Here is a 12,488-nt window from a genome sequence, read left to right as displayed (position 1 = left end):
CTTATTTTGATCGTCGCCGACTATAATAAAATTCGCGACACACGCAAAATGCTGATTTAACGACGATACGTTAAAAACACACTTGTGCGTGTTGAGAGAAAAATTATACACACCTTGCTGCCTTGAGTTATCCGAAAATCGGCGCGGCGACTTGTTGATCAGTTATGTAGCCACCGGGGGGGGGGGCGGAGAGGAGAGGAGGGCCTCACTGTGTGGCACGTATTACACCAGAGAAATCCACCAAACAAATGGACAAATCGAATCGTAATCACCAAGCACTATTATTCGCCCGAAAATTCCTCCCGTATCCGGAAATTTCTTCTCTCCTCTCTCTCTCTCTCTCTCTCTCTCTCGTCGCGGACACACTCGCGCACACTCCGCTCGTCCAAGTTTTTTTTTTTTTTTTTTTTTTTCAGAATATTTGAATTACTCTCAAGAGAAGAGAGCAGCACGCACGTCAGCGGCGCGCGCGCGCGCGTTTGTGTGCACGCCTCGCTCTCCCGTCGGAGTCCCGTCCTCTCTCGGAGAATCCGCGTTTTCTCTCTCTCTTTCTCCTCTTCGTATGTGAATTGGCGTGCAAACTAAACAGCCGAGAGCCTGCGCCACGGACCTGCGCCTGTGCCGTCAGTCACCACACTCGTTCGCTTCGGACCCGGTTCGGTTCACGTGTGTAGCAGCTCTCGTCCCTTCACTTTAGACTCGCCCTCGACGTTCTTTCGCCCCCTCCTCCTCGGCCCGTCAGAGAGAGAGACGCATTCCCCCACCGCTCGTTCACCCTGACGAACGAGTTTCCTACGTACTACGTTCTCGCGTCGCCTGACCGCACGTAAGCATCGATAAGCGCGTTGGGATCTCCTCTACCTGGTTGGACGTGAATGCGGTGTGAATTTTTTTTTCTCTTTTTTTTTTTTTCACGGTAAATTGGATCAGAGATAAAAAAAAAAAAAAATGTCCGGGTCGTTTCTGCGTTCCCGTAGCGCACGATCGACGAGACAACGGTCCAAAAATTCGTAACCGACCGGCACAACCGAACCGAGCCGATCCGTTTGCTTTACCCTACACTTTTTACACTCTTTCGCGATCGGGATAAAATACAAAGAAAATGATAAAAAAATAAAAATAAAGATACAGAGAGCGTCTCAATAACAAAAAAAAAAAAAAACAGATGAATAAATTAGATTTTGATTGTCGAGGAAACATGCAATTGATGAAGTTACCAGATACTAGTTATTCATACATTAATATTTGCTACTTACCTCCTCGCTCTTCGATTGACTTCCAGGTTAGGGTTATCTGGTTACGATAAAAACGGCGCAGCTTGTATCACGAGCAGTAGGTAATGTAATCACCGCCAAGTGACTCGTGAATAGACTAATAGAGGGCCGTAGTTTTGTGAGCGAGAGTGGCCACGGCTTAATCTCAACCTAACCTAATCTAAATATTCTAAACAACTATATATAGTTACGTATAAAGTCCGCTCTACATTAAGCGCAAGCGCAAACGCAAGTCGCATGTTTCGTGGAATCGACCAATCACGTTGGCCGATTTGACTATGCGATTGGTCAATTCCACGAGACCTGCTACTTACGTTCGCGTCTCGCGCTTAGTGTGGAACGGGCTTAAAAGGACACACGTGCTGCAACAAGAATCACGCGGACGGTTGCAGAGCACGTCAATGAGAAAAACATCGCAAGGAAACAATAATTACAAATGAGTTGTATTAGTTACAGTGTTGAAGTCTCAAAAGACGTTAAATAATAAATAAAAAATGAGTTACAAGGAGGATTTTAACGTTTTTGTGGGTGGAAAATTGGGTGTTTTTAAAGGTAAATTACTTGAGTTGATTCTCTCACGTACGTTTTATAACCCTATTCTATTTTGTGTGTAAATTTGATAGGAATAAAAGTCGGCAAAAAAGCAGATATAGTTAAAAATATACAAGATTTGAGCTCCATCACTGAAAATGATCAGGTGACTCGCATGGCTTGGAGCGACGAGGACGAAAAGGACATTTTAATCGCATGTGGCGCAAAGGAAGACAGAAGGTGAATATATGTACGATCAGGTTTTAACAACCAAAAGAATCTGTTTTGTTTTAAATTTCCTCATTAAAGTTACGATATTGCAACTTGATTGTTTTTACAGAATAAAGATCTATGACTCCGAGAGCGGTTTGTTTACATGCTCGCTTCCTTGTACCGCAGGCAAAGGGAGCATAAATGGAATATCGCAATATGACGAGTAAAGTTTATCTAAAAGAATCTCTATCTCTTATGCAGATTAATGCGTATTGATATTATTGATACAGTTTTTGATTTTGTTAGATCAGTTTTGGTAGCGGTAAAATCTGGAGAAGTAAGTTTGTGTCCATTCAACAAGCAAGAACAGGTACTGCTAAATGCTGGAGAAAATTTGGAAAGAATGTGTCATTCGCGTGTGCAAAGAAACACAATAGCAACCGGCGGGCTCGAAAATAGACTGAAGATCTTTGATCTGGAAAAGCAAACCTTGATATTCAGCGAAAAGAATCTTCCGCACGATTGGCTGCAATTGCGAGTACCTATTTGGATATCGGATCTTGACTTTTTACCGGAAACTCAACAAATAGTCACGGTCGGCAGATACGGACATGTAAGAAAACAATATTTATCTGAAACTATTTATCTAAAAATACATGTTTACAAATTTTAAACATTATCAATATACATTAGTGTTTTTTTTTTTTTAAATACAAACCTCATTGAAGGTACGGTTGTATGATCCACGTGCGCAAAGACGTCCCACGATAAATCTAACGATCGTAGATGAAGCTTTAACTTGTATGAGCGTCACGCCCAGAGAAAAGTGAGACATTTGCATACTGTATATCTTCGTTTTTTTTCTCGTAATAATAATACATCAAATGATCATATATTTGTGTATGTTACAGATGTATCATAGTAGGCACTGGTAAAGGCAAGATCAATCTTGTTGATTTGAGATCGAAACCAGGAACCGTACTAAACACTTACAAAGGATTTGCTGGTGGTGTGACCGGAGTGGCTTGTAATATGAACAAGCCTTATATTGGTAGTGTCAGTCTTGACAGGCATCTGCGAATACATCATATCGAAACAAAGAAACTTCTGAAAAAAGTAAACTTTTTTTTACTCTTCAAATTACAACAAAATATTTCAGACAAAATTCGCTCATTTGTTTTTTTTTTTATTTTGCATTATTACAGATTTACGTGAAATCGAAATTAAGCTGTTTGGTAATAAGATCGGGCTTCAGTGCAGAAACAGAATCAGAAAGTGACTAAAGATGAATAAAAACTTGTTATTGTAAATTTATATGAATAACAAAACATTAATAAAAAAAAATGTATAAATTATAAATATACAAATTTTTTAAATAAATTTTACTTAAATTAAAAGCTTGTAGTAGTGTGTTTGGACAATCTGAAGAACGGAGGAGTGGAAGGTGGCTAAAGAGATATAAAAAAATTTAGACAGTCATTAAATAAAATATTTCTAGCAGTATATATTTTTTTTTTTCACTCAGCAAATTGTCTTCTCGGTGTTTCAAATTACAAGGGAGAGCAAGAGTTGAACAGGGGTAACATGCTAAAGCTAACGTTGGTTTTTCTCATCACTACGCAATAATGCGCGTAAGCATTAAAACTATAAATTGTACATTTACCTCATCTCAATAGCTTACAAGTTTGGTTCTTATTAGATGCAATGCGCACAGAGTTCAATCGTTTGTTATGTTCCCAGCTCTCATTTCTCTGTGTGTAAAAAGGTGAATAGAAGTTTTTAATATTACTTCTGATAATTTTTCTACTGTGTTCTCTTAAAATGTTGTTTCAAAGCCAAATGTGGTATACGCCTTCATATGTATATATAAGATCTCTTTAGTACTTTTAAGTAGAAGAAAGTTTACAAGTGGCAATTCGATTATGACATATTTTGTACTAAAAAAAAAAAAAAAAAGAAACAACGCATTCGCATCTAAACAGCACATTTAAACAACAGTACAAAAGTTTCTGTTTTACACTACTCGTCTGTCGATTAATACTAATATTTTTATCTTCTCATTTTATTCCAATCGCGCTTGCATTTCAAATATAATATGTGTGTAAATGTGAGTGTGTGTACGTGTGTGTATTCAGTAAAAATCCAAGAATACATTTGCTACATTTATACAGGCACTATTCCCTTCAGAATCGAGTAACTCTACCATCACTTCCACTTCTATACAAAAAGAAAAAAAATAATAGAAATAGCGTCAGAAATAAATCGTGTGTGTTTCTACTAATTCCAAATAAATTCCTTTTCGATGAGAAATATGCTTCTCCTATGCGCAGGCTAGGGATATTCTCTCATTGAACAGACTGTACAAAAAAAAAAAATAATGATACATATTTATAAGAGAGTTTATACGAGAGAGATTTATAAGAGCTTATTTTATAAATTTGTCACGCAATGTATAATGCATTCATGACTATTGTTTTTTCTTATTGTTTTTTGTTGTTACAAAAAACAATGTTCGCGGATTTGGAACATAAAAAAAATTTCACGTGTATGTTAGAAGTAACGAAGCCACCTCCTGTGGAGCAGTGGCTCCGCTACTTCTAACATACACTTCCTCGCGGAGAGGAAGATGGAAATAGAGACCGAGACACCGGTGGTGGCCGTGTCACAATAGTGCTAGAAGCGCCACTACCGTGCGGCAGCTTCCTCTGCGCTTCTAGATGAGTGGGGACAAATGGCAAGAGGTGAAACTTGGGATACCAATATACAAAAAAAAAGCGACAAAGTGCGTAAAGATTTGACAGCACTTCTGGGCGCTACTAGAAATCAGGAAGAACGAGTGCAAGTCAAATAGAAACGATTTGATAATTAGAAAATAGACACTGAGAGTTCAAAAAAGAAAAATCTAAAGCCATTTAAAATAATATTTTAAGGCTCGTGAAAATTTCAACTAAAGTATATAAGACCAATACGAGCCGTTCACAAGATGTTGAACGGAAACTTGTACGTGTATACATATATATGTATACACCTATAACAAGTTCACTTGTAAATTTTTACAAGTGAGTTTTTTTTTTAAATTAAAAATTCAATTCTTAAATTCATACGGGATGCGGGATTTGCATCTCACATACGAAAGACCCCGAATACCCCCCAGGGAAGGCGATGGCACGGTAAGCCGGAGATTTCAGGTTCGACTCCTGGCCGAGGAGTTTTTTTTTCGCAATATTTTAAAATTAGTTAGGGGGGTATTCGGAGTCTTCCACATGTGAGATGCAAATCCCGCATCCCGTATGAATTTAAGAATTGAATTTTTAATTCAAAAAAAAAAAAAAAAACTCACTTGTAAAAATTTACAAGTGAACTTGTTATAGGTGTATACATATATTATGTATCCGGCTATCACATCTGTTCTGTTAGAACATCAGACTGATCTCTTGGAAATACTCTCAATAGAGGACATCTCCGAAAGTCCAGGATTGACGGGGATAATGTCACCAGGAAACGTAACGCCGGCTTCTCAGCATATTCGGCATTTAGCCACAAAGAAATAAGTGAGCGTAGATTCGTATCTACGATCGTTCGTAATATGAGCTCATTGCTGCGAGTATCGTCGGACATGCGAGTTCAATGCCGTGCAAAGTGCCGAGAGTGAGTGCCGGACAGCGCCCGAGAAGGACCGAAAACACCATCTAAAAAAAGCCGAAGAGGCGAATTAGCTTTTAGTCATTCATTTGAGATCAAGTCACTGAAGAATTCTGTGTAAAAGTACAAAACTCTGTTCGAGATGAGATTGGTATAGCAGTATTGGTATAGCAGTATTACCAAAAAAAAAGGGAAGAAAATTTTTTTCCACTATACCTACAAATATACCTACAAGAAAAACAATACTAACCATAAGTGAAATGTACATTTCGTGACAAAATTTGTAGATCAATCATAATCTACAAGCCTTCCAGTTTGAAGGTTGAGCCAACAATACAAAACTTGTATTCTATGTTGATGTTGTTTTGAATCGGGTTAGGGTTTCACACACGACTAATGTAGTAAAATTAGTCGTTGTCAGTTTTTTTAAAAAATGAAAATTAGTCGTGTGTGTAAATGTGAATATGTCGACCAAAACCAAGAAAAAAAAAACTTGTATTGTTAGAAAACCAAAATAATTCTAAGAATTGCGTGTTAGTCAATACGCACAGCGTATGGCTGTGTAAATCTAGTAATCAGGAAGTTGAGATTAAGTCTCAAGCTGAGGTGATGCTTCTGAAAAGAAGAAATCGTAGAGGTAAGGGATCAAAATCAAAGCAGGCTGAAATCTTTCGCGCAAAGAAGAACCGTGAATTCGATGACGAATTGATTAAAAAGATCGAGCGTTTTTATACAACTGATAGAAGCCGTAAATAAACATGCCTAAGTCTCAGAAAGACGAGTTTAAGTCTACCGACCCCCCGAGAAGCAGGAATCGAAGGTTAAGGCGAGAAAACCTACTGGAAAAGATTCACGCGTGAGAAGAACAGTAGCCTTTTTAGGATGAAAAAAAACCAGAAGGCAGATGACGCCATTATGGCTGGAACCTTCGCCCGCCTAAAAAGATAACTGACTAAAAAGATTGAAATCAGAAAAATTCTAAGGTCGGGAGCGAAAACGGCAATCTCGTGGGGGGACTATTCAGCGAACAAGCGTAGCGAACGACGACGCTGCGTGAAACGCGCATACGTTCAATGCGCAGCAATTGCACCAAATCAACACGATTATCGAACAAGCCAGACTCGTACCAATTGAACCGTTGATCGCCCTCCGAATCAACCGGGATCCCTCGCTGGAACAACACGCGTCCGAGTTGCACTCGACCACGGTGATGTCCCTTCTGAAGAGTCATTACCGTCGATCGATCGCGCGCGACGGTCCGTGTCTTCAAAATCGACGCTGAATGGACTTCGCCGTTACTTCCGATACTGCACCTTTCGCACCGATCGCGCCGTTGAACGAAATCAAACCTTCGTTCTTTATCATAAACGGAACCAAGGCCACAAATCTAGAGAATTTCCCTACGCGGCTGCTCTCGTTTACCGGGGAAACCAAACGCCCGTTTTGTACGGGTGTTATCGTTTCTAACCGCGTGGTATTAACGGCTGGTCATTGGTTGCGGCACCTGGAGGATCCGGAGGATGTTTTCGTACGCGTTGAATCCGTAAAGTACAAGAGCGGGATTATGTACGACATCGAGTCGTTCAAAGAACACAAGAAGCGAGAGGGACCTATCAACAATATCGGTCTTCTAGTCACAACCGACGAAATCGAGTTCGGTTCGAACATCGGACCGATTAAGTTACCGAAGAAGGAACGAAATTACGACAACGTCAATACGACCATATTGGGATGGGGTCGTATTACAGATTCGAAAAAAAAACCAACAGGCTCATGTACTCGCCCACGTGCGGTGTGCCCGCGGACGAATGCGAAATCAACGACGAGCGCGTGTTGTGCATTTATAGCAACGGTTCGTCGCCGTGCAACGGCGATTCCGGTGGCCCGATTATTTATCATCGTAGCAACGGCAAGCACGAATTGCCCGCTTTTGTTTCAGGTATCATCGACACCAGTCTGTTCGAGCAATCCGCGCGGAGGTATATTTACCACTAAGGTCTATCCGTTGCGCCGGTGGGTGAAGAAAACGATGGAAGAATACGGATTTGCTCTGAACGACGGGGACGACGGTTTTGACGATGATGTCAACAATGTCCTTCAATATCCGCATATCGTTGACGAATTGTAATCCATACTGGGCTGGTGTTGTTCAATACGTGGCTAAAAAAATACATTATATGTATCTATCGTATGTAGTGGTTTGTTATTGCACGATAACGAACCATAATTTTATACATAACAATTCTACTAACAACTTGTAAGAATATAAGGCCAATTCGAGCCGTTCGCAAGATGTTGAGCGGAAAACTTGTACGTGTATATATATGTGGGAATCGTGTTTCCCGCCGGTGACGGCGAGTCTATATTTGCTGGAAGATAAGGCGCGCGCGGCGAGTGACAAAAGAGAGCGTGATGAAAGAAAAGCAGATCGAGAGTCAGTCTCTGCTAGAGGTGTCGTAGCGTGTCGGGTCGAACTGCGAAAGATATTCCATTGTTCTTACATCTTGTACTTTGTGCGAGAGAGAATTAAAATCAGCATTAAAAAAGAAGTCGTTCCTTGTCCGATTCCATTACTCTGATTCCCACATATATATATATATATATATATGTATACATCTACAACAGGTTCACTTGTAAATTTTACAAGTGAGTTTTTTTTAAATTGGAGTTTTTTTTATACATAACAAGTATTTTAGTTTAGTTTTATTTATTTTATATGGGGCCCAACCATAATTAAAGATGTACGATACCACACAAGGATCCCTTAGGTTTTGTTCACTGCGCAGTGTTTGCCGATAGTGCTTGAAAGTGAATCGATACCGTAGCCTTACAAGTGAGATTCGCGCACCATGCGCTACACAATTATGTGACGTTCGACTCGTTGTCAATAATGAGAATTCGAGCCCGCGCACGCTATCGTTTTTCCCTCTCTTACTTACGCACACATAGGCCACATAGTCGAATCTTATATTTAAGATCATTTTAAGTTTATCTTCAGATGCTCTGCAGCCAATAAAACTAGTCGTACATCATCTGATGATAAACTTAAGACGATCTTAAATATAAGATCCCGACTATAAATACTGGCCATAGACAGTCCGGTCTGACCGTCGGTGCTGCCGAGTTACACGAATAAACCGAGCACCGAACGTCTATGTGTGCGTATGTAGGGCTATGTGAAGGATCGCTGCTACGTTAATAATCCGACAACTTTGGAAGAACTTAAAGAGGAAATTACGCAGATCTTTAATAGCATCGAAGTGGGAATGTTAGAGTTATGTATGAAGAACTTTGTTCATAGATTAAAACGAGTTGTTGAAAATGACGGTGGTCACATCGAAAATATCCTAAAATAAGCTTTCTTTTCGTGTATAACAAATAAAAATCGGTTCATTTTTGTAGGAGTTTTTTATGTTTGTTGCGTGAGCGTTTAATCTGAAAGAGACCCTGGATAGAGAGGGGAAAACGAATGCGTGAGCCGGGCTTGAATTCTTATCACTGGTTTGACTACCAAAAAAGATGGAAAATTTTCTCCCGAATGTACTTACGATCTTACATAATAAAAAAAAACAATAGCGAAAGTCAAATGTACATTGCGTGACAAATTATAAATGTGTTTTTGTAAATTTTACATGTGTATCATTATTTTTCTTCTTGTACACTCTGTTCAAATAAGAGAAAATCCTTGGAGGAAACAAAAACTCGTTCGTTTCGCGCACATTTCTTATCAGAAAAGAATTACTCGTCTGTTTAGAATTTTTTTTTTTTTTTTAACAAGGTGATTAGAATCAAGAACAAATGACGCTACGATCGTTCGCTGGATTTCTACAGGAATGTTTCTCTTACTCCGTTCTAAAATTTTGTTTGTTTTTTTTTGTTCAAAATATACGATACTGTACAAATTCTAGCGAAATTTTTTCGCACCATTGCAATTCATTAGTCCGCTCTCACGATATGATTACGCGAATACTTTAGTCTCACAATTGCATTTACATTTGTATAATAAGAATATAAGTTTTTGCTCGCTATCTCGTTTCTTTGCATATCGAGAAAATTTTACACATGTCGCACATAAACGTAAGTTTAAAAATGTCGTATACACATCTGCGCGATGCATTAAATGATTTAGTCGATTAAAGAATGTACTTTTGTCAACAAGCAATCGGTATATATTCCCGTGTTAATTAAGACTGCGTAATATAACAATTACAAAATCTTATTTCAGCACTTTAATATCAGTCGTATTAATGATTTATATAACGTATAGAATTTGGTCAGATATCACATTAAAAAATTTGAGTATTTTTTTTTTTTTATATTTGCTCTTTTTAGGTTTGCTTTAAATTGTTTTTCACATATAGAGATAAATATTACGTAAGAAAACTTTGTGCCACCACATCCGTAAGTTTATCTCTTTTTCGAACAAGAAAATATATAGCTAAGAGCATTTTTGTATATTATAAATGTCGAAAAAATTATATTTCAATTGGATTCTTTTAATTTAAATATAACGACATTAAAAATAATCATTTAAATACTTATATTTTTTATCATGTTTGTTTTCTTTTGGTCTTGTTAATATTAAGATCAAGTTCTTTGTTATTTCCGTTGTATAAATTTTTTTCTCTGACAATTTTATGAGTCAAAACCCAAAAATTGTAATTAATATAAATGTAAGTTTCTAATTTTTATAACAAAGAAATAAATAAAGCTTTTGACATTCTAAACTAACATTAAATTGATCATTATGAGCCAAACGGATGTTCGTGCGAAATATATATATACATATATTATTATTTCATTTGTGATAACTGAATTTTGAATTGAAAATTCAATTCTTTGCTTCATATAGGATGTTGGATTTGCATAACATATATAAAAATTGCTCGTTTTCCCTCTATCTAATTTTAAAATATTGCGAAAAAACTCTTCAGCCAGGAGTCGAAACTATGGAATCTCGTTTTCCATAACGATCGCGCCTTTCAAATTCGGCGACAGAAGCATTATGTTTGTCTCGCAATATTCGTGTATCAAGAATTCTGAGAATAATGCTCTCTTTTATGAATTATAATAACGAATAAATAAGTAAGGCTCTAGACTAACAGTTATTACACTGAATTAATATAAAATACATATATATTTATATATTCGTTTCGCACAAACATCCAGCGTTTGGCTCTTCATGACCAATTTAAACGTTAGTCTCTAATTTTCATGTTGATTGTGTATACGTGCGCGCGAACACGAGCGTATTACTTAATATACAATGGCAAAGCAATCTCTAACACATTTTCAGTAAAAATGAACAAATAAAGCAAAACTAGTTGTACAAACGCGAATATGCAAGATGTTAAAATCATCGCCAATATATATATATATATATAATAGAAAATCATAAAATAGACTCAGTTTTTCGATCGATGATGAAATAGACAGCAAGTTCTAGTTATTGTGTAATTGTTTCGGAAACTATCCCAATCGAAATAAGTTCACTTTTTTTCAGTTGTGTTGGTCTATTGTAACGTCATTAGAACAACAAAAAACAGAGGAGAACAATTTCGATAGGAATCAATTTCAAAAAAATTTATGTAACAGGTATATCTGTGTTCAGTTTTCTTCAGTTACAACAGCTCTGCGTTTCGGCATTGTAAATTGGAAATGTCGTGAGTATATAGAACGCGAACGCAAGCAATTCGATCGATACACAAATTTCCGAGATAAAAGAGCACTCCGACAACTCCGATTTGCAATATCGAATGCAGTGTGCAAATAAGACAGAAATGAATACATCTCGATATACAACTTTCTACTTAAACACAATGCATATCGATCGACGTTAGGAGTTTCTATTTTCTACACTTACCGTTTCTTTCGAATAACTCAGTTTTTTTTTTTGTTTTTTTGTTTTTTACAATATATTCGTCAGTTTTCTTAACGCTCGATTGTGGAAGGGCGCGGAGAGAATCGTACTCTGAGCAAATATCGACATAAACTATCTATCGTTTCTGACGACAAGCTCAAACGTATAATGTGTAGCATGTCTGTGTAGCATTTGTACCATAAAAAATTAAGCTTAAAGTAATTATTATACACTATACAGAGCATCGTGCTTGGTTATATCGTACTTCGCGTTTTTCTTTCGCGAATTTCATGATTTTTTTTCTATTGTAGCACGTCTAATTCAAACGGGCGCGGCGTCTCCCGTTTTTTTGTTTCTTGCGGCGCGAATCATCTCGATTATAACTGGCACACTCGTGCACTCTCCCAAAAGAGCACGAACGGGATAACAATAAAAGATGTACAAATACAGTTGAAACAGCGCCGATTTATTTAGTTCGGAAAAAAACTACTCACGTACGTGATAGCACATGGAAACCGGCGGCGTTTCATTCTCCGCCCGACACACCTGAGACACAAATATTTATCATGTCCCGCCACGCTGCGTCCTGAGTTTGATTTACTAATGCCGATTGAGGATCGCGAGATGTAACCGGACTCAGGGGTGGACTAGGTGTCGTGGACGCTTCCTCGGACTGATTGCGATTCGTTGTCTCTACTGCGTCCTGCTCGATCTCGCCGTCGGCGAGCGACGTTTCCACGGAGCTGGGAGCTTTGGACAGTTGTGAATCTTGCGCTCGTAACGATATAGAACTAATTTTATTGCTACTGCCATCTTCTCCTAAAATCAACACGAGAAATGCACAATATGTGTGGTAAGAAAATATTCAAAAAAAAAAAAAAAAAAAAATTCCACATGATGCTTCACACATGAACTTCCATCAACGATTGCGATTTGGTTGGAGAAGAATATTGAAAAATGTTAGACTT

The 12,488-nt window shown here is 37.9% G+C and overlaps 4 protein-coding genes across 5 annotated transcripts in view; 2 read left to right on the top strand and 2 right to left on the bottom strand.

Annotated features, from left to right (window-relative positions):
* LOC109853178 (spectrin beta chain, non-erythrocytic 5) overlaps positions 1 to 674 on the bottom strand; it is a 39,648-nt gene extending 38,974 nt beyond the window's left edge. Inside the window, exon 1 of the mRNA XM_020425028.1 lies at positions 114 to 674. The gene's annotated coding sequence lies outside the window, so the exon portion shown is untranslated. The remainder of the gene's footprint in view (positions 1 to 113) is intronic.
* An 849-nt stretch (positions 675 to 1,523) lies between these two features.
* LOC109853173 (WD repeat-containing protein 74) lies at positions 1,524 to 3,974 on the top strand. Its single transcript, XM_020425014.1, has 7 exons — positions 1,524 to 1,826; positions 1,898 to 2,045; positions 2,146 to 2,241; positions 2,325 to 2,631; positions 2,747 to 2,844; positions 2,930 to 3,134; positions 3,224 to 3,974. The coding sequence occupies exons 1-7, from the start codon at positions 1,769 to 1,771 to the stop codon at positions 3,299 to 3,301; spliced, it is 990 nt and encodes a 329-aa protein (XP_020280603.1). The 5' UTR covers positions 1,524 to 1,768; the 3' UTR covers positions 3,302 to 3,974.
* A 1,368-nt stretch (positions 3,975 to 5,342) lies between these two features.
* LOC109853148 lies at positions 5,343 to 9,445 on the top strand. The gene has a single exon (XM_020424972.1). The coding sequence runs from the start codon at positions 6,943 to 6,945 to the stop codon at positions 7,786 to 7,788; it is 846 nt and encodes a 281-aa protein (XP_020280561.1). The 5' UTR covers positions 5,343 to 6,942; the 3' UTR covers positions 7,789 to 9,445.
* A 710-nt stretch (positions 9,446 to 10,155) lies between these two features.
* The window catches only part of LOC109853146 (serine-rich adhesin for platelets-like), a 35,170-nt gene continuing 32,837 nt past the window's right edge, over positions 10,156 to 12,488 (bottom strand). For both annotated transcript variants that reach the window (XM_020424970.1, XM_020424971.1), the window contains exon 16: positions 10,156 to 12,339. In XM_020424970.1, the coding sequence (XP_020280559.1) occupies positions 12,047 to 12,339 (293 nt within the window). In that variant the 3' untranslated portion in view covers positions 10,156 to 12,046. The remainder of the gene's footprint in view (positions 12,340 to 12,488) is intronic.

This window comes from Pseudomyrmex gracilis, unplaced genomic scaffold, assembly GCF_002006095.1.
Source record: "Pseudomyrmex gracilis isolate BER0280 unplaced genomic scaffold, ASM200609v1 scaffold_44, whole genome shotgun sequence".
Taxonomy (NCBI): Eukaryota; Metazoa; Arthropoda; class Insecta; order Hymenoptera; family Formicidae; genus Pseudomyrmex; species Pseudomyrmex gracilis.
Note: the sequence above shows the minus strand (reverse complement) of the source record. Positions and strands in the feature narration are given on the sequence as shown.

Bases quoted from the DNA above. Each gene is read 5' to 3' on its own strand.
- LOC109853173 (XM_020425014.1), top strand. From the start codon at position 1,769: ATGAGTTACAAGGAGGATTTTAACGTTTTTGTGGGTGGAAAATTGGGT. The intron at 2,242-2,324 runs GTAAAGTTTATC...TGATTTTGTTAG, and splicing joins GGAATATCGCAATATGACGA to ATCAGTTTTGGTAGCGGTAA. The intron at 3,135-3,223 runs GTAAACTTTTTT...GCATTATTACAG, and splicing joins CAAAGAAACTTCTGAAAAAA to ATTTACGTGAAATCGAAATT.
- LOC109853148 (XM_020424972.1), top strand. From the start codon at position 6,943: ATGGACTTCGCCGTTACTTCCGATACTGCACCTTTCGCACCGATCGCG.